We start from the raw sequence: 20,637 nt of genomic DNA, 5'->3' as shown, positions 1-20,637 counted from the left end.
GGGTATATGCCTAGGAGTGGGATTGCTGGGTTGTATAGTGCTTTTTTTCCTAGTTTTTAAAGGACTCTCCAAACTGTCTTCCATAGTGGCTGTATCAATCTACATTCCCACCAGCAATGCAAGAGGGTTCCCTTTTCTCCAGACCCTCTCCAGGATTTATTGTTTTATTGTTTATTTTACTTTTTGATGATGACCATTCTGACTGGTGTGAGGTGGTATCTCATTGTAGTTTTGATTTGTGTTTCTCTAATAATGAGCAATGTTGAGCATCTTTTCATGTGTCTATTAGCCATTTGCAAGTCTTCTTTGGAGAAATGTCTGTTTAGGTCTACTACCCACTTTTTGATTGTAGTTCAGTTGCTCACTTGTGTCCAACTCTTTGCAACCCCATGGACTGTAGCCTGCTAGGCTCCTCTGTCCATGAGATTTCCCAGGCAAGAATACTGGAGTGGGTTGCCATTTCCTTCTCTAATCCTAAACTTCTTGATCAGAGGAAGTCGTGGTTGGGTGAGGCCAGCCACAGGATTATTTCACTGGTCAGGTTCACACCAAATATTGGACAGAAGGAACAGTTTCTGACGGGCTACCACATAGCTCTGAATGCTTGAAAGAAAAGAGTCCTGGGCTGCTTAAGAAAGGGTAAAACAGGTAGCTAGTGGGAAGCCACAGTATAGTGCAGGGAGCTCAGCTCAGTGTTCCGTGGTGACCTAGATGGATGGGATGGGGCAGGGGGTAGGGAGGGAGGGAGGTCCAAGAGGGGAAGGATATATGTATACATACAGTTGATTCACCTTGTTATGTAGCAGAAACTAACACAGCATTGTAAAGCAACTACATTGTTGCGTTAGTCACTCAGTCCTGTCCGACTCTTTGTGACCCCATAGACTGCAGCCCACCTGGATCCTCTGTCCTTGGAATTCTTCAGGCAAGAATACTGGAGTGGGTTGCCATTTCCTTCTCCAAAAGCAACTATACCCCAATTTTTTAAAAAGTGTATTTCATTTATTTATGAACTGGGAGGCGCAGCACGAGGAAAGATGGAACACACTATCTCAGGAAAAGACTGGCAGGGTTGAGCCAACATGGATGGTTGCAGAGAAGGGGGCCAAGACGAGACCCACAGAGATGACCATCGAGGAGTTAGCTAGACAGAGTTTGGAGAACAGGGCGTTGATTAGTTGTAATTTCTCAGGAGACAGAATTTGGAGCAAATGTTACATAACTGTCTTGAGAGGCCATAGGCACTGGAATCATATGGACCTTGGACAAGTTACTTAAGCTCCCTAAAACTTCATTTTTCCCCCCACTGTCAGTTGAATGGTGATAATAGGACATAATACAGGCTAGCAGTTCTCTGAATTGAACTTGAGACCACCTGAGGTGCTGGCCTCAGTTTCTGCCTACACAGGCTTCAGTTCAGTAGTTCTGGGATAAGAAACAGTCACTGGATTGTTAGGATTAAATGAGATGTGCGTGAAATGTTTAGCACATGCCTGGCCCATGTCAGCTATTAAAATCCATAAATAGTATTTCTATTTGGATGGAACCAACAGCAAGGAGCAACTTTCTTTGGAAAACTTAACTTCCTTTGGCATCACTGAAAATTAAACAGAAGTAAAAATCACCAGTCCTCATTATAAGTACAAGCTTTCCTTTTATATTTTGAAACACATAAAGGAATTCTTTTTTTTCCCCTCTTTCCTTTATTTCTATCACTACAGAAATTTGTAAAAATATGTTTACCTATTCCCCATTTTTTGGTAAAATATATGCCTTTAAACCTTTATCGAAGTATAGTTGTGGTAGATTACAAGCTATAAAGTCTAGTGATTCACAATTTTAAAGGTTATAGTCCACTTATAGTTAATATAAAATATTGGCTATATTCCTATGTTGCACCCTACATCCTTATAGCTTATTTTGTACCTAATAGTTTGTACCTCTGAGTCTCCTACCCTATTATTACCCCTTCCCCTTTCCCTCTCCCACTGGTAGTCACTAGCTTGTTCTAGATACACTGCATGATATCATTTATATTTAGAATCTAAGAAGTACGACAAACTAGCGAATATAACAAAAAAGAAAAAAAAAAAAGCAGACTCACAAAAAGGAATTCTTATACTTTTAAGAATACTTTGTAAGTGGACAGATTTCATACTTCCTAGTTGTTCTTACTATCAAGTTACAAGTGCAGATTATAAACTGGTGTCAACATCACAACAAATCTAAAAAAAGTTGTTGATGAAAAACCTGTGAAGGAGAAGGTGTGAGGTTGTTTAGCACGACTCACGGCACACTGTAGAGTTATTTTCAGCAGTGAAGTAAATAACTGCCTGGAACTGAAGCATGCTCCAAAATTAATTTTCAATGGAATTAGCAGGAAAATGTCTTTCCTTGGCAAACTGATTCTTTCAACTATTTACTTCCAATACAAAAGTGTTTAGTATTTGTGAAATAGCAACACAGTTAAAAAAGTTTCTTGAAATCATGTCTTTCGTGGGTAATCTGGGTGTCTACAAACACCCATGGCTTAAATCTGGGATGACACGTAATTGTTGATATAGAAATTTCCACAACTTAAGACAATTTCTTGCATTTTGTTTTAATTGAAACTGTATTTAAGTGATTAAAAATCAGCCCTGGTTTTATTTTCAGCTAAAGGTATCATGCAGAGATGGAAAACTGCCTAGACAGCATGAAATATGACATGACTGGCCATTTGCTGGTTATATCCCCAATCCCCAGCACATAGTGGGTCCTAATTTGTGTTGACTAAATATGGAAGATCTAACACCCTAAAGAGTTTCTAAAGAAGGCAAAGTAGTTCTATGACAGCTTGCCAGACTCCCAGACAACTATGTGAGATTTCCTTCAAAAGAGCAATTCAAATGCTGAATTTGAATAGTTCTGTAAAATCAACACACACATTATGAGCACCTGGAACCTCTTGGTAACTGGCTTGTAGTGAACACACTGCCTCCTTCAGAGGGTGAAAGTGCTGGCAACTTTGACCTTCGTTACAGCAAGAGACTGGCCTCTGGTGGTGGTGAAGCAGATGGAATCACCAGTCTGCGACAGAACGCTACTACCTCCCCTTTCCATGTCAGACCTCACTACTTGAGAGAGAACGTTAATTTTTATTTTAATCATAGGAAATATCCCCTACCTAAAAAGGTAGCATACACATCAACATTTTTTTTTCTTTTTAAACCTAAGCCAATTTTTCTGGGATGAATGAATTCATTTATTCCTTACAATAAAACTTATCCATCACAATATTGTAATTACTCTGTAATCAAAAATAAAAATTAAAAAAAAAAACTTCTCCAAATCCTGTAGAATCAACGTAGTGCTAGACACATTACATAACCTTCAATAAACATATGAAATAAAATTTTAAACCTAAAGACGGTAAGAATAATGTAGTAAAATATCTTCTTTAACAGATTCAGATTTCTTCTTTAAAATATTATTTCAAATTGAGTAAACTTTCAAGTGATTCACAAGTGCAAACATTTTCTTAAATTTAAATATCTGATTTTTAAGTAAAAATCAAAGGCCAAGAAAGTATTTTTTCTGTAAAAAAGATCATAAAATGTGAGTTAGAATTAGGTTTCTGTACCTGTCTTTACATGATTTTTCCTCTTAAATATATCATAAATAACATAAAAAGTCATCAAATAAAACCACCCACATTGCAGATAGTTTACATGATGGAAGGTTTAAACCTGGTTACATGGCACTACTTCTGGAAACCCAGGAGCACCTTCACTTTTGCAGGAAAATCAAAGCATCAATTTTTTTAAGGATTTTGCTAGAGTCTTTCAATGGGCTCTTTTTTCCCCTCCCCCACAGGGTTCTTTCTTAGACAATTAGAATATGCTTCGGACTTGCTAAACTGTCAATGAAAACTTGAGCTAAATCTCTCTCAAGTCTAGTGAATACATCTAGCACGGGGTGTAACTTTCAGGTAGCCCGTAAAAGATCACATGAAACAGCTGCTTTATTCTTAGAAAAACTGTAGAATTCCATTTTCTTCAGTAAAAATAGTAATTGGAGTAAAAATATATGCTAATACCAGTAAGGCACAGATTGCTATGTAAAGGTGAACTGCATCGCCACATTTCAAGCAAAAAATCATCTCAAATTCTGAGCTAGATTCATCTTAATTATAAATTTCAGAGACGAACTGTTAAAAAATCTAATCTAAGCAGAAGCATCTGACAATTTTCTCTCCCATTTTCATGTAACTTTCAGTTCATATTTCTGAGCACAAAAGCCAAAAATCATCTTATATATGAATACTGTGTGTGTGTATATATATATATATGGTATTTATGTATATATTGTGTGTGCATATATAGACCTATTAGAGATAAATATCTAAGATTATGTATATTTGAACTGATAAAACTTTTTGGAATCTACCATAAACCTAAAATAAATATCAAGTAAAATTCATAAGTTTTACTGGTAAAGCTGATAACCTATCATGGCCATATAATACTTTACTGCATTTATTTGGCTTTTACTACTGTACTATTTTTGTGATGACAACCGTCTTTCTCAGTATGTCTGGTCCCTATCTCAAATGTCAAGGGCAGAAATTCTGTTTATTAGTCTTATTTAGCACCATGCATAGGGACAACCCACTATAATGCATAGGCAACCCACTGCACTAATGTCTGGAGAATTTCATGGACAGAGGAGCCTAGTGGGTTACAGTCCAAGGGGTCACAAAGAGTCAGACATGACTGAGCAACTAACACTTTTTTTACATAGTAAATTCCAGAACATTCTGGAACAATGAACTTTGGATACAAACTACTCAGACTATATGCATCTTAGCTGATTCCCTAAGTCCTAGAGGAGAGGAAGGTAAATCTGTGAAGGGAGACCACCAATTATACCAAATGACTCCCTGTTGGGTGCTGTCCAGAAAACCACCTGTTGAAGACTGGAGACTGATTTTACCTTTCACGGAGAAACTGGCTGCCCTATTGATTATTTGCTCAAATGCAAAATTTCCCGAAAGCTTCCAACTCCTCTTTGGACTCTGTTTTGTTTGGTATTTTACTAACACAAAGAAAACAACCAAATTTATGGTTTGGTATAGGGGAATATTTGGGGCTTCCCAGGTGGCTCAGATGGTAAAGAATCTGCCTGCAATGCCGAAGAGCAGGGTTCAATTCCTTGGTTGGGAAGATCTCCTGGAAGAAGGCATGGCAACCCGCTCCAGTTTTCTTGCATGGAGAATCCCATGGACAGAGGAGCCTGGTGGGCTAGTCCAAGGGGTCACAAAGAGTCAGACACAACTGAGCAACTGAACACGCATGCATGCATAGGGGATATTAGGATAAAATAATAGAGAAGACACCAGAGATCAGTCTTTGGTGGCTTTATTATACCAGCTCTAGCTATCTCACAAGTCAATTAATAAAAAGAAAAGCACTTCGAATTTCATTCTCCTTGTAAAAGAAAAGAAAAGTTAAGTAATGTTGAAGAGGTTTGGAAGTGTGAGACGCCAGGCTCATGCTTGTTTATATAAGAACACTAGCTACAACTGAGAAAGGAGAAGTTCTGGAACTCTAGAATAGATCACTGTAGAACATACTGTTCTGTTTAAATTTAGTTTTCAATTCAGTTTTAAAACTAGTTAAAATGCTCTCTCTTCAGCTGATTTTTTACTAATTTGTTTTCCAACATAAGAGATGCATAGACGGGCGAGTTTAAAAATACACTGAACAATATTTTATGAGTAAATGTCTACAATATGGCATGAGAACTACCAGAATGCTGCTCTAAGTACAGCAAAATTCCAAACTCTAAAAATTTTCATTTTTCTTCTTGAACCAATTTTGAATACACCTTTGATCTTACACAAAACTCTGAAACACTACATAGTAAACATGCTCCAATCCTGATGAGTATTAAACATTTTATTTAAAGATTTTAAAGTAAAATTTAAAAAAAGGTACACAAATACAGATTACATTATACCAAGGCAGTATTCTACATGACAAAAATCAAAACAAAAAAAATTATTTTAAGTAAATGTACAGGTACTAAACAAGCATAATACCTGAAATCCTTTTCAGGCTGCATACACAGAAAATGATTTGACCACATACATGCTTATGTAAAATAAATTTTTTCTTAGAACACCAAAATTCCAACCATTCTGTCAACTGTCTTAGTCCTCTGGTGAGTGGGTATTTGAGACAACTTCTATGTAATATAAAAAGAACTGTCATGGCACATAAGGACTACAAAAAAACAAAATACAGTTAAAAACATATTTGTAATGCAATTCTGTATAAAATATACACAGTAAATCTTAGTTTAAAAAAAAATTTGAAAAAAAAAAAGGCCACCCTGAATAACGGTTAAAACCTCATCACAGAAAAATGTCTCATCATTTATAACATTGATAGAAAACCGATGAATTTTTTTAGGAGATATCTAACTTGAAGTCAATTATTCAAAATTTATTTGAAATTGTAGATAAGACAGTAACTATCTAACCCTTCTCAAAATGTTTTATCATGAGGACTCTTTCTAATATGTAACTAAGAACAAAATAAAAGTAACTAAAAAAAAAAAAACTGCTTCTCAAACTGAGGTCCCAAGACCCAACAGAATTCTAAGGTGGGTCCAACAATGTGCTTTTTATAACAAACTTACTAGGTGATTATTCCACATTCTAAAATTTGAGAACAAATGTCCTAAGGAAAATAGTACCATTTAAAAGCAAGATCATAAAGTATTTTCTGATATGTCAAAAATTTTTATAAATTTATGATTTGAAGTAAATACTGTTTTTTGTCCTAAAAGAAGTCTCAGGTCTTAAGAGAAACATATATACTTCTTAAATAAACATGTGAACTATATAAACATTTCGAGGTTTCACTGCTTATTCAAAGAAAAGAGAGTAGTACATGGACAGAAACTTTGGAAAAATTACATTTCAAATGAAATGCAGCAACCCCGTCAAAAAGACACAATTTATTAAATGCCTACATATACTAAGTCATTTTAAATTTAAGACTAGATCTCTTTTCTAAAAGTAACATTTTACTAAGATTGGACATTTATAAGTAATTTAAATGATCATGCTTATTTTTTAAGTCCCTTTTCATAAAAAAATATTTAAAAATAAACAACAGGACACTATCATTGGCATCACTTTAAATAATAATTGTTAAGCACTAATATTAAAAATAATCTGAAGAACTCTGCCCCTGAAATGTATTCTACTCCGATTACATGTATTAGCTACTTCACTAAAACTCACTTAAGCAGTTGGAACTGTGATGAGTGTGAGTATGTGTGCATATCCTGAACATTTATTCATGTTTATTCTTTTTTCTTGAATTTCATTGAAGGCTCCAAAACAGGATATGAAAGTATGGTTTGGGGAAAAAGTAAGCATGGTTAAGACACAATTTGGAAGATAAATTATTTTCCTGTATACTGAATTACAAGGAAAAAATAGTACACATTCTGTGTCCACTGGATAATGGAGTGCTCTTACAAGTTTTTGGTAACAAGCTAGTGCTTCCTTATTATTTAGGTCAAATCACAAAAAGAGACTGCGGGATTTACTTGCCAATAAAAAATAAATATTACCATTGCACTTCTGTGTGTCTGTTTTAAGGTTTTTTTTTTTTCTTTTTATATACTGAGAAGTGTTCCACTGAACAGAAGCCTGGGTTCTCTGAACTACATTTATTAACATTCCAGTTACAGTTCCCACTGCAGGGATAAACTGAGAAGCTAACCCCTGACTATAAAAGAAATCACTTGAATCAGTTTTTCAAAGCCAGCTAGCTAATTTCAAATTCCAATTTGGAATCTGGTTCTTAATAAAATGTGCCCATTCTTTTCCTCGAAGAATCTGTATTCCTCAATTCTAAGCAAGCAACAACTTGTATTATTAATAATTGTTGCCTTAAAAATCAATAAGTTAATCTTCTAAGGCAATGACAGAATTTATAGCTGAATTTTTAAACATCAAGAACTCAGAAAGTAACAGGTAATATAACAAGTTATATTTTGAATTACTTTTATTCCAAAATTAAATATTTAAATGACCTCATGAATATGACAAAAATCATAGGAGGTTTATTGATATAACCCCACCATGTCCCTTAATGCAACAGACACTCTTTTTAGTGACTATTTCCTTTGAACAAAAAAGACAACTTTATTATTCATCAGTAGGTTGCTGGATTACCAGTGTAACTAAATTTTGACATGATTGTCTGGAAAGTAGTTTCATTTTTTTCGTAGTTAAACTGAGATGTAATCATTGACTCTTACAGCCAACAACAGAAGGTACTGAGTGTTTTTTCTGTAGGTGAAAAATATAAAATGGTTCGTTGCATCCAGACGGGTAACAAGTTTATCCATGCATTAAATGGCAACACAAGCAAAATGCACAGTTGAGCAGGGAGGATCAGACGCATTCTTCTGCAGACATCAAGAGAGGATTAATATACTCAAAACCTTCAAATTCAGACTGATCGATCTTCCTCACAATGTCACTGTTGAAAGAAAAATAATGTTCACCATCAAGATTTCTTCAATTTTTTTTTTACTTAAATGGTAAAATGAGATTAAAAATTAAAAATAAGGCTAATTTACAGGTTATGGGGGGAAAATCTACAAGTTTTTAGATTAACCCCCATTTTCTAAAAGAATCAGCAGTACTGAAAATCAGAAAAGACTTATAATCCCACGAGCAAGTTTGGAACCAAAAGGTAGTCCAAAACTGAAGACTGGGAATAAAAAAGGCAGAAATAGTCACAATCTTAGGTAATCTTAACTTCTGACCTAAACAACATTCATAATTATAGGTGAACACCCAGGTCTGAATCAGCATACAATTTAGTGGACTGTATAGGCCATGGGGTCGCAAAGAGTCAGACACGACTGAGCGACTTTCAACAACCAGATGGAAGATGGTGAAGAGAAAGCCCAGAAGTTAACCAAAGTGAAAACACCAGAGGAAGTACTCTGAAAGATCCAGAGGGACCATGACAGGGAGCAGAGAGGCTGGCATTCTGCTACACTGGGCTTCTAGTTAGGTATACAAGAGTATTCCCATCAAATATTTTAGTACTTAAATGTACCCATCATACTGCAGAGAACAAAGTTACACAGGATATGGCCCCTTCCTTCAAGAGGGAAGGTACTTCGTATAACAAAACAGAACCTGCAAGTCTCCTACACGACAGGCTAAGCCCTGCTCTAACCACAGTTCCAAAGAAAAGGGTGACTTCTACTTGGCAAAATCAAGAAAGGCAGCATCATTCCACAAACACTAACTGAATGGAATTATGAAAGACTGTGGTAAGTCTGTGAAATGTCAGTAATTTACTAGAGTTGGAGCACAGGGATAGAAGGGTGTTGAGTGGCAGAGGATGTTGGAAGGAAGGTAATGGCCAGCTCAAAGAAGCCAGTGATGTTAACACTAAAGAGGTCCATCTTGATCTATCAAAGGTCTGATTACCTCTGAGGGAGCTCTGAGAGATGGGGAAGATTTCAACAGGTGAAAAGGAAGGAGGAATAGAGAGGAAGTGTTAACAGCATGCTATCAGGGGATGGTGGGTCACTGAGCCTGATGAGAACACGGCGCTTGTGTTATAGTGAGAGAGATGGCTAAAAGTCATGCACGAGCAGATGATGGGAGACTGTAATTACTCACCAAGGGGGCAGATTTTACCTGCTAGGCAAGGTAGGAGTTTACTGAAGGGTTCTGATTAAAGGAGTTGGTACTTTGTATGTACCGAACGGGTTGCAAAGTAAAGAAGAAGCCAATTAGAAATGACACAATTGATGAAGTAAAGGAAGAAGAGACAAGAACTTGGCAGCTGAAGGTATTACACAGTTTGGTAAGGAAAAGTTGGCATCAACAACCACTGACTCAGATAACTGAATCTGAATAAAGGAATACATGGTGGTACAATGAGCAGAAAAGGGTAAATAAAAACAAGGACCTGATTGAGAACAATTTACACTTCAGATGTTTGAGGTGCTTGTCTGACAAACTAGGAACTACTAAGGGGAAATGAAACTCAGGGGAGATAACAGGGCAGTGGCTCAGAGCTGTAGAAACCATCGTTCATTTATTCTTCACAGCAACCTTGGGAAGTAGGCAATATGCGTAGACACAGGCTCAGAGAAGTTATAACTCAGACCCAGGGTACCCTGTTGCTAAGAGGTGGTGAGGGGATTTAAATTCCCATCTTTTGATTAAGTCCAGTGCTCCTTCTAATACACACTGCTGTGAGAAATAATGACAAGAGGCACTATGCTAAGTATTACACATTCAAAGATGATCAAGGCTTGCTGTCTACTAGTGCCTTTAGTTCAACAATTATTTGCCAATTTAGCTGGGAGGCAGTTAATAGCTGGTATCCATGCTACGGGGCTGGCTGAAATCTCCAAGGTATAAACTGCATGTAGCACAGAGAAGGCAGTCAGGAACAGAATCATGGAGCATCCTAGTCTCAGGGGGACAGGGTAAATAAGATGACAAGTGGTTAAAGAGATAATGCAGAACCAGGATGGAGAGCACCAACTAAAGCAGGCCATCAGTGTCAGATGCCTTACAGACATTGGAGGAGACGGGACAGATCAAAAAATGCTTTAAAATCTAGACATTAAGAAGCCAATTCAACCTTCAAAAGCTTAAAGACCAGGTTCAATTCTAAGAGGTTAAAGTGTTGGCAGCAAGAAAGTAAGACAATCAATGTTGACTACTTTGAAGGAATTTAATAGAGACAGTGCTTATTCATTTTTCTTTTACCATAAGCATCTATTAACTATATTTGAAAAAGCTTGAAGATGAAAAGAAGATGAGAGAAAAATGTGGTGGCTCAAAGAAGTGGGGAAAATTACCGTATTTGAGCATATTTATAAGCAGAGAGAAGAAGTTGGAAAAGAGAAATTAAGGAAGGTGAAGTAATGGGGATAACTGACACGATGAATCCTAGAGGAAATAAAGGAAAGATTGAGGAAAGTGGAAAGGTACCCCATGCATAAGAGGGACAGCCTTCCAAGAAGCAGGAAGCAGCAAAAGTTTGCAAAGAGTTAGAGAGCAATTCTGAGATGCAAGGTGGTCTGGTGACGGCTGGAAAGGGAGCAAGCTCACAGCAGGGAGGTCTCAACCCTGGCAGTCCACTCAAGGCAAGGTTAATCCACTTAGAGTGAAGGAGGCAGGGGGATGACCGAAGGCTTCTAAAATGTAGGGAGAGTTTGGAACAGCTGTGGTGAGGAATGTGATAAGAACTAACCAGATGTTAAAGTAAAATGACTGCCAAGCAGGAAGGGCTTCCATGACATGAGAGAATGAATCGGTAAGGACAGCTGAAGGATCAAATATCCCCAAGTTATTCTAAGCCATATCTTTAAGAGATATAAACACCAAAAGTAGTCAGATCACGGCTGCCTGGATCTGACACACTAATGTAATCTTTTTAAAAAGTAATCTGGCAATACACATCAAGAGCTTTAGAAATTTCATACCCTTTGACCTCACTCCCCTTCTAGGAATCTGTCTAAAGGTAATACTCAGGAACTCAGACCAAGATGGTCACTATCACAATGGGAACCAGTGCAGTGCAGTGCAAAGAGCATGGGCCTCAGTCAGACTTGGGTCTGAATCCTGGCTCTGTCGACTCACAGCTGCATAACCTCGCTTAACCTCTCTGAGCTGCGGCTTCCTTGTCTGTAAAATGAAGAGGACGACAACGAGGTTTGCAAGACTGCTGTGAGAATTAGACACAATGCGTGTCAGCAAAGTAGAAAATGACAAGTACTGTTTTTATAACTGTATAATTCAAATGTCCTGTAACTGGATGATTAGATAAAATAAGATGATCTGATCATAGAACACTGTGTAGCCATTAAAAAATGGGACTATCAAAGTACTTTAAAAATATTTCAGTCTTCAGAAATACTTACTCATCATCAGGAGTGAGCTGGACAGGTTCATTAGTAAACTGAGAATCAAAGTTGTCCAAACCAAATTCCCCAGAAATATTTGGTTTAAACGGAGGTACCACCTGCTTTTGCTCCATCTAGAAGAGACATAACGGATGACAGCTCAAGCCCACATTCTTAAAAATTCCACCTCTGGGTTTCTCCTCTGTCCTCAGGTATTTCCCAGTCTTATTAAACTGAGTCCCTGGGCCTGGTTCTACAATATTCATACTATGGAAATAATTTACAAATCTAAACACTGATGCAGGGCCCAATACTACTACAACCTGCTCCATTAAACTAATATTCTAAGCTTTCACAGTTTTAAACGCTTTTTTAAAAGCACTTAGAATTTTGTTGTTTTCTGTCATTTAAAGTGCTTTTATTTTTTTTAAAGTGCTTTTAAAACAACAAAATTCTATAAAGCAATTATCCTTCAATTAAAAAATAAATATTTTTAAAAAGCACTTTAGAGAGTGGTTTTAAGTTATTTAAGCTGTGATACACTGGTTTTTCAATATTGTTTTACATTAATAAATTTTGGCCCAAGAAAATAATGAAAACTAATATTGGAAGGACTGATGCTGAAGCTCCAATACTTTGGCCACCTGATGCCAAGAGCTGAGTCATTGCAAAAGACTCTGATGCTGGGAAAGATTGAGAAAGATTGAGGAGATTGAGAGAAGGGGACAACACAGGATGAGATGATTGGGTGGCATCACCAACTCAATGGACCTGAGTTTGAGCAAACTCTGGGAGACAATGAAGAACAGGGAAGACTGGTGGGTTGCATTCCATGGAGTCACAAAGGGTCGGACAGGACTCAGCAACTGAACAACAACAACAACAATATATAAAACAATCAAAATTTACATACCATATCCCAATCAACATTTCGGAAGAATGGGTGTCCCTGAATATCAGCAAATCCTGTTTGTGGATGACAACCCAATCGTTCCTTTGGGTCCTATGGTGGAAATGTTTCAAGAGCTGGGTGAATACTCTGCATCAGAATAAATCACCTTTGTGACCTGTGTTTTGTGTCTGTTATATGATACCTTTATGTCTCAAATCAGAATGGTCTACCTTTCATTTCTAGAAAATATAACACTAGATACTCAAAAGGAGTATCTGATGCTTGTGACAAGCAAGGTTTCCTCACAGCTCGTCTCCAGCTATCCTTGCAACTCAAGTGGAGAGATGTCACCACACCTTGCTAAAGAAAAATGGGAAGACAAAGAGAGCAGCAGAATTATTTGGGCAGCATCCAACTCTTTCTTTGACACGGGCTGGAGTGATACTCAAAACACACAAACCCCCGAACTTCACCAGTTTGGTTTTAGCTCAATTTAAAAGCCCTGTGTCCAATTATAGCAACAACTGTAATTTGTGTGCAACAACGATACAACCATTATCTGAATCACTGGACTGAGCAGCAGCCTGCAAATTATACGACTATCGTGAATGAGAACAAGTTCTCATTTTCCTCTGTGGCAAAAGGCATTCTGCTTTGCATACTGACACTTCTCACCTTCATTGTTCACTGTGTTAAAGCTAAGGTTTCCAGTTTAAATCTTTCCTCACATAAAATACTCATTTAAACCAAGCTTGAATTTCTTATTTTATTAAAACTCATTATCTTATTTATCTCAGAAAATAAACACACATCAACCTACTTTCTAACCTACCATTTATTTTTAAACAAGTTTTTAAAAGTAAGAGGATGGAAAACTGGTTGGTGGTGTGGAAAAAACCTACACATTTGGTGTTAGAGTGTTATGAATAAAAATAATTCAGAGTCATAATTTTAGATCCTAAAACTTTTCTAAGGACTTCCCTGGTGGTCCAGTGGCTAAGATTCTGTGCTCCCAATGGAGGGGTCCTGGGTTCAATCCCTGGTCAGGGAACTAAGAGCCTACATGCTGTAACTAAGACCCCATGCAAGCAAATAAAATAAATAAAGATATTGAAAAAAAAAAAATCTTCTAGCCTATCAACTGTGACAAACAATGACAGAAAGGTGTTCAGATTTTTTAAAGAGACAACATTTCAGCATTTTTTTTGAAGATTATCTAATTATAGGATGGTGATAAGAGAATCTGCAGGGAACACTACTGCACCAAGTACTCAGTAAGTTAAAACATTCTATAATAATAATCTAAAGGAAACTGAGAAAACAGAGATGGAAGTACAATTGAGGCTATTCCCAAAGATGCAGTTTTTCTCTAATTGAGCACATGATATTTTTTGTTTACATTAAAAACACCACACGTATGAGCCCACACACTCTGGAGCCTATGCTCCTAATAAGAGAAGCCCCTGAGTGCCACAGTCAAACAAGAGTCCATGCAGCAGAGTGAAGACCCAGCGCAGCCAAAAAACAAACAAAACAAACACCATGGGTAATATAGAGCTAGGGGTAAACTAAACTGGCAGAATGGAAAGGACGACACATCTCAGGATCTCATTCTGTCCAGGTACCCTTTGGTGAAGAGACACGTTCCAGACCTAATGGGAAAACTATACACTTTGATGTTTTGGAATTTTATGTTGCCTGAAACTCTCCTTACCAGTGCCATTTGTATAGAGGTAAATCACTAACAATTTTATATACAATTTATACCTTGTTGAGGAAGCTCTTCAGGACACTTGCAGCTTTTACAGATAAAGAACGTGGTATGCGAATTTGTTTTTCCAAAATAACTAGAAAGATAAAATTTACAGCATTATTATAATTAACTTTTACAGGGTTTTCATCCTTATATTTTTATTATAAGATATTTAAGGCATTCTAGCAGAAAAAAACAGACATTACAAACACTATCTAAGCATCTTGTGTACCTTCCCAGTCCTAGTCCTTTCCTTCCTACTCAGAGAAGGCCTCTACTCTGAACAGTTTTAATCACTACATGTGTATGTTTTATTCTTTGACTACCTTACTGTGTCTCAGTTGCCTTATCTGTAAAACTGGAATAAAAAGAATACCTGATTCATATGGGTGTTGCTGTTGTTTTCTATTTTGTTGCTAACTCGTGTCCGACTTTTTTGAGACCCCATAGACTGCAGCCAGGCTCCTCTATCCACGGGATTATTCAGGCAAGAATACTGGAGTGGGTTGCCATGCCCTCTTCCAGGGGATCTTCATGACCCAGGGATGGAACCTGCATCTCCTGCATCAGCAGGCAGATTCTTTACCACTGAGCCACCAAGGAAGCCCTCATGGAGTGTTATAAGGTTTAAACAGGTTAGTATCTGTAAAATGTGTGGCATGTATTACTATATTTGATTGGATTAGACTTTGCCAAGTTATTTTCCAAAGCTGGCATGTCAGTTTTCACTCCATCCACAGAGTTCCAGTTGCTTCATATCCTCACCAGCACTGTTATTAACCCTTACCAGCACTGGTGTTGTCAGACTTTAAAATTTTTGCCAAATGTGTAGGTATGAGATGGAAGCCCATTAATTTTTAATGTGCACACCCCTAATTAAGGAGGTTAAAAGCCTTTCCAGGTTTTCCACAGCAAGCTAGATTTCCTATTACATGAAGTATCTATTCATTTTCTGTGATGGCCTTAATCATTAAATGCAGAATTTTGTGGCAATTTTTGCACTTCTCTGGACTGTGTGCTCGGGGTCCTTGTGCTTGTCTGCTTGTTTCTGTTCTGTTCAGTTCTTTGTGTTTCCAGTTGTGGAGCTTTTTCCTTCACCTTGTGATCCTTTTTATCTCCTTAGTACTCTGCTTTTTCCCATTATCGCCCTTGGATTTATGCATTCAGCATTGTGGTCCAGGTGAAAAGACTGCCCTCTCCAGCCACACAAATCCTTCCTCCAATCTCTGTGATGTACAATCTGAAGTCACCTTTTTGTTACATTTCTGAGTATGAGAAGGTAACCGGCAAACGGGACCAGAAACTAAGCAGTAGGAAGGATAGATCAAGACAACAAAAACAAACTCAAAGCCCCTTGTGTTCAGGAGTATATTGTCCAGGTTATTCTTCCTCTTTCTTACTCAAAAGTAATAACTAGAGCTGTCTTCATTCATGCTTTAGGATGGGTTATTCACAGAGGCTCTGTAAAATACTGCAAATTACCTTGAAAAAGATAATCCTCTGTGTTTTGATCAGGGTTATCGGAGCTCCCAACAATATCAAATGGAGACCTTCCTGCCATCATCTCAAACATTAGTACTCCAAGAGCCCACCAGTCGACACTGAAACCTTCAAAATGAAATTTTAAAGCAATAAATTATCCATTCCACATTCTAAAATGTCAGTAATTTGAGATTAATTTTATTGCATAATTAAAAAAATAAACATAATGAAAAACTAAACTTGAAATGCATTATAACGATCATGGCAGGCATCAAGGATTACAAGAACATTTCACTTATTAAAGAAGGGAGGTAACTAAATGATAAGTTTAAAAATAAAATATAGAAAATGAAACACGAGTTTCTCTTCCCAAATATGTTTGTTGGTTACACTAAGCTGCAGAGACCAGTATTTCTATGCCAAATTATACAATTATCCTGTACACTTTGTCCCACCAAATATGTTTGTAATTCCAGACTCAAGAGCCTGCCTCTAATACTTTGTTTTGAAGACATAATTAAATTGTATTTGAAATAACCTTGCTTGGTGTGAAACTTGATCTTCTGCTACCTGATTAAAGATCCTGAAAGGACTTTGGAACCAGATTACAAGCAGCTATCAGAAATAGCCATCCTCCTTTACAACTGCTGAAATCAAAGGGCCAGAACCCAAAGGGCCAAATGTTTTCTTAAGATAAACACAACCTCTGGTTTCTGACAAGCAGGGAATCTTTCCCCCATCTTTCAGATTTCCTAGGGGAAATATCCCAGGAAATCTGAACAATCTTATAGAAGTTTATGATTCTGAAATTACATGGTTGATTAAATCCCAACTCTGCCACCTTCCTGCAACATGACCTTGGGCAAGTTATTTAACTTTTTGTCTACCAGTTTCCTTGTTTGTAAAATGTCAGTTAATTGTGCTTATCTCATAGGATTATTAAGAGGATTAGATTAATTTAGTTAATATATGCAAACTGCTTAGCATAGTGCCAGTACTCTTAAGTGCTTGCCACTAATAAAATATTATTCAAATTGGCATCCCCAAATACTATCAAAGTCCCACTGTCTCTGATTTCAGAATTTGGAGTTTTTAATAGGTTTTAAGATTAAGAAAGTTTATGTTAATAAGCTTAGTATTGAAATACTACAGTGTACTATAAATTGGCGTCACATCTAACCACCCTTCCGTCACATGGCCAAAATACCACCAAATTATTACCATAATCTTCTCCTCTTAAGATTTCAGGAGCGATGTAATTAGGAGTACCACAGAAAGTGCTAGTTGTATCTCCTGGCCGTAATCCTTCCTTTTATTTAGAAAAAAAAAAGGGGGGGAAGAAAATAATAAGATGTAAAATTTGTTTTAAATTTATCTTTTTTATTTCATCTTCATATAAGGTTAGCATCTCTAAGTAGTGTATTGAGGTTAAATAAAATATTACTAGCACAGCTACCTTTATTATTAAAATCACAGGCTGCTACTAAATACCTTAAAGAAAACTTGACCTCATTAGATACGGTAGAATTCAACTCAGATAAAAACTGCATTTAAAATAATTTATATTCAAGTAAAATTATAATATAAAAATTTAATTTATAGGAATCAAAGGAAGCATATTTTATGAAGAAAAGCTTTTAAATCCCACTTCCTAACACAACCACTCCTGGCATTGTGCTGTTTCCCTTCTGGTCATTGCTCCTAAGTCACACATGTATTGGTTTTGTATTTTAATAGCTACAGGGTAGAGAAAATTACGGTAGAACACACTAACAGGCACAAATAGAGAAACTGCACAACAAATGGAACAACGACCAAGAAGCTAAAACGAACTGGTGGGCAGCTAACGACACAGCCTCAAAATCCAACCAGTAAAAACGGACAAAATCATCAGGAGGACTTCAGAATCCCTGCTGTTGTCTGAATGTTTACGTGCCCCTGACACTCACATGCTGCCAACCTAATGTGACAGCACTGGGAGGTGGGGCCTCTGGGGAGGTAATTAGGTCATGAGGTTGGAGCCCCATGGTGGGATTCATGTTCTTATAAGAGAAAGACAGCTAGCTCTCTGTCTGTCTCCTCACCATGTGAGGATACAATGGGAAGACAGTCGTCTGCAACCCAGGAAGGGTACTTTCAGACACCAAATCTTCCAGAACCTTGATCGTGGACTTCTCAGTCTCCAGAGCCATAAGAAATAAATGTTTGTTGTTTAAGCCACCTAACCCCATTTGAACGCAGAGTTCCAAAGAATAGCAAGGAGAGATAAGAAAGCCTTCCTCAGCGATCAATGCAAAGAGATAGAGGAAAACAACAGAATGGGAAAGACTAGAGATCTCCTCAAGAAAATTAGAGATACCAAGGGAACATTTCATGCAAAGATGGGCTCAATAAAAGATAGAAATGATAGGGACCTAAGAAGCAGAAGATATTAAGAAGAGGTGGCAAGAATACACAGAAGAACTGTACAAAAAAGATCTTCACAACCCAGATAATCACGATGGTGTGATCACTCATCTAGAGCCAGACATCCTGGAATGTGAAGTCAAGTGGGCCTTTAGGAAGCCTCACTACAAACAAAGCTAGTGGAGGTGATGGAATTCCAGCCGAGCTATTTCAAATCCTAAAAGATGATGCTGTGAAAGTGCTGCACTCAATATGCTGCACTCAAATTTGGAAAACTCAGCAGGGGCCACAGGACTGGAAAAGGTCAGTTTTCATTCCAATCCCAAAGAAGGGCAATCCCAAAGAATGCTCAAACTACCGCACAATTGAACTCATCTCACACGCTAGTAAAGTGATGCTTAAAATTCTCCAAGTCAGGCTTCAGCAATACGTGAACCGTGAACTTCCAGATGTTCAAGCTGGTTTTAGAAAAGGCAGAGGAACCAGAGATCAAATTGCCAACAACCACTGGATCATCGAAAAAGCAAGAGAGTTCCAGAAAAACATCTATGTCTGCTTTATTGACTATGCCAAAGCCTTTGACTGTGTGGATCACAATAAACTGTGGAAAATTCTTCAAGAGATGGGAATACCAGACCACCTGATCTGCCTCTTAAGAAATCTATATGCAGGTCAGGAAGCAACAGTTAGAAGTGGACATGGAACAACAGACTGGTTCCAAATAGGAAAAGGAGTACGTCAAGGCTGTATATTGTGACCCTGCTTATTTAACTTATGTGCAGAGTACATCATGAGAAACGCTGGGCTGGATGAAGCACAAGCTGGAATCAAGATTGCCGGGAGAAATATCAATAACCTCAGATATGCAGAGGACACCACCCTTATGGCAGAAAGTGGAGAAGAACTAAAGAGCCTCTTGATGAAAGTGAAAGAGGACTGAAAAAGTTGGCTGAAAGCTCAACATTCAGAAAACTAAGATCATGGCATCCGGTTGCATTACTTCATGGCAAACAGATGGGGAGACAGTGGAAACAGTGTCAGACTTTATTTTGGGGGGCTCCAAAATCACTGCAGATGGTGATTGCAGCCATGAAATTAAAAGACGCTTACTCCTTGGAAGAAAAGTTATGACCTACCTAGACAGCATATTAAAAAGCAGAGACATTACTTTGTCAACAAAGGTCCATCTAGTCAAGCCTATGGTTTTTCCAGCGGTCATGAATGGATGTGAGAGTTGGACTGTGAAGAAAGCGGAGCGCCAAAAAATTGATGCTTTTGAACTGTGGTGTTGGAGAAGACTCTTGAGAGTCTTGGACTGCAAGGAGATACAACCAGTCCATCCTAAAGGAGATCAGTCCTGGGTGCTCATTAGAAGGACTGATGCTGAAGCTGAAACTCCAATACTTTGGCCACCTGATGCAAAGAGCTGACTAATTTGAAAAGACCCTGATGCTGGGAAAGATTGAGGGCAGGAGAAGGGGATGACAGAGGATAAGATGGTTGGATGGCATCACTGACTCAATGGAAATGGGTTTGGGTGGACTCCAGGAGTTGGTGATGGACAGGGAGGCCTGGCGTGCTGCGGTTCATGGGGTCGCAAAGAGTCGGACACGACTGAGTGACTGAACTGAACTGAACCTATGGTACCCTGTTATAGCAGCCAAGAGTGATAGTACAATCCCCAATCATGACAGGTGATTTTTAAAACATCTGTATATACTTAAAAAAAAAAAAAAAAAGAAAGAAAGATCATACAGACAAAAAATTAGTAAGCAGACAGAGATTTGAACAAATGCTAAAGTTTAAAATATGTATAATATATACACATAAAATACATATATGTGTGTGTATGTGTGGGAAAAGGGAAAAGGAGGGAGACAGAGACTTCTTGCATGCAAAATAGAGATTATATATCCTTTTTAAAGTACATGTGGGATACTGACCAAATACAAGGCATAAAGGAAATTTCAACATATTTCAAAGCACTACTATCATTCAGACTATTCTCTGATCAAAAGGAAATTAAATAAGAAATCAACGATAGGAAGGTAGTCTACCAAAATAGCCAAAACAATTTTGAGAAAGAAGAACAGAGCTGGGGGAAACATGTTACCTGACTTTAGATTACACTACAAAGCTAAAGTACTGAACA

At 37.6% G+C, this 20,637-nt stretch overlaps 1 protein-coding gene across 2 annotated transcripts in view; it reads right to left on the bottom strand.

Annotated features, from left to right (window-relative positions):
• Window positions 1-5,918: 5,918 nt before the first annotated feature.
• PRKCI (protein kinase C iota) overlaps window positions 5,919-20,637 on the bottom strand; it is a 69,746-nt gene continuing 55,027 nt past the window's right edge. For both annotated transcript variants that reach the window (XM_043874080.1, XM_043874081.1), the window contains exons 13-18: window positions 17,301-17,388; window positions 16,080-16,205; window positions 14,612-14,691; window positions 12,866-12,955; window positions 11,971-12,086; window positions 5,919-8,546 (exon numbers count right to left, since the gene is read on the bottom strand). In XM_043874080.1, the coding sequence (XP_043730015.1) occupies window positions 8,459-8,546; window positions 11,971-12,086; window positions 12,866-12,955; window positions 14,612-14,691; window positions 16,080-16,205; window positions 17,301-17,388 (588 nt within the window). In that variant the 3' untranslated portion in view covers window positions 5,919-8,458. The remainder of the gene's footprint in view (window positions 8,547-11,970; window positions 12,087-12,865; window positions 12,956-14,611; window positions 14,692-16,079; window positions 16,206-17,300; window positions 17,389-20,637) is intronic.

This window comes from Cervus elaphus, chromosome 19 (genome assembly GCF_910594005.1).
Source record: "Cervus elaphus chromosome 19, mCerEla1.1, whole genome shotgun sequence".
NCBI classification, from domain to species: domain Eukaryota; kingdom Metazoa; phylum Chordata; class Mammalia; order Artiodactyla; family Cervidae; genus Cervus; species Cervus elaphus.
Note: the sequence above shows the minus strand (reverse complement) of the source record. Positions and strands in the feature narration are given on the sequence as shown.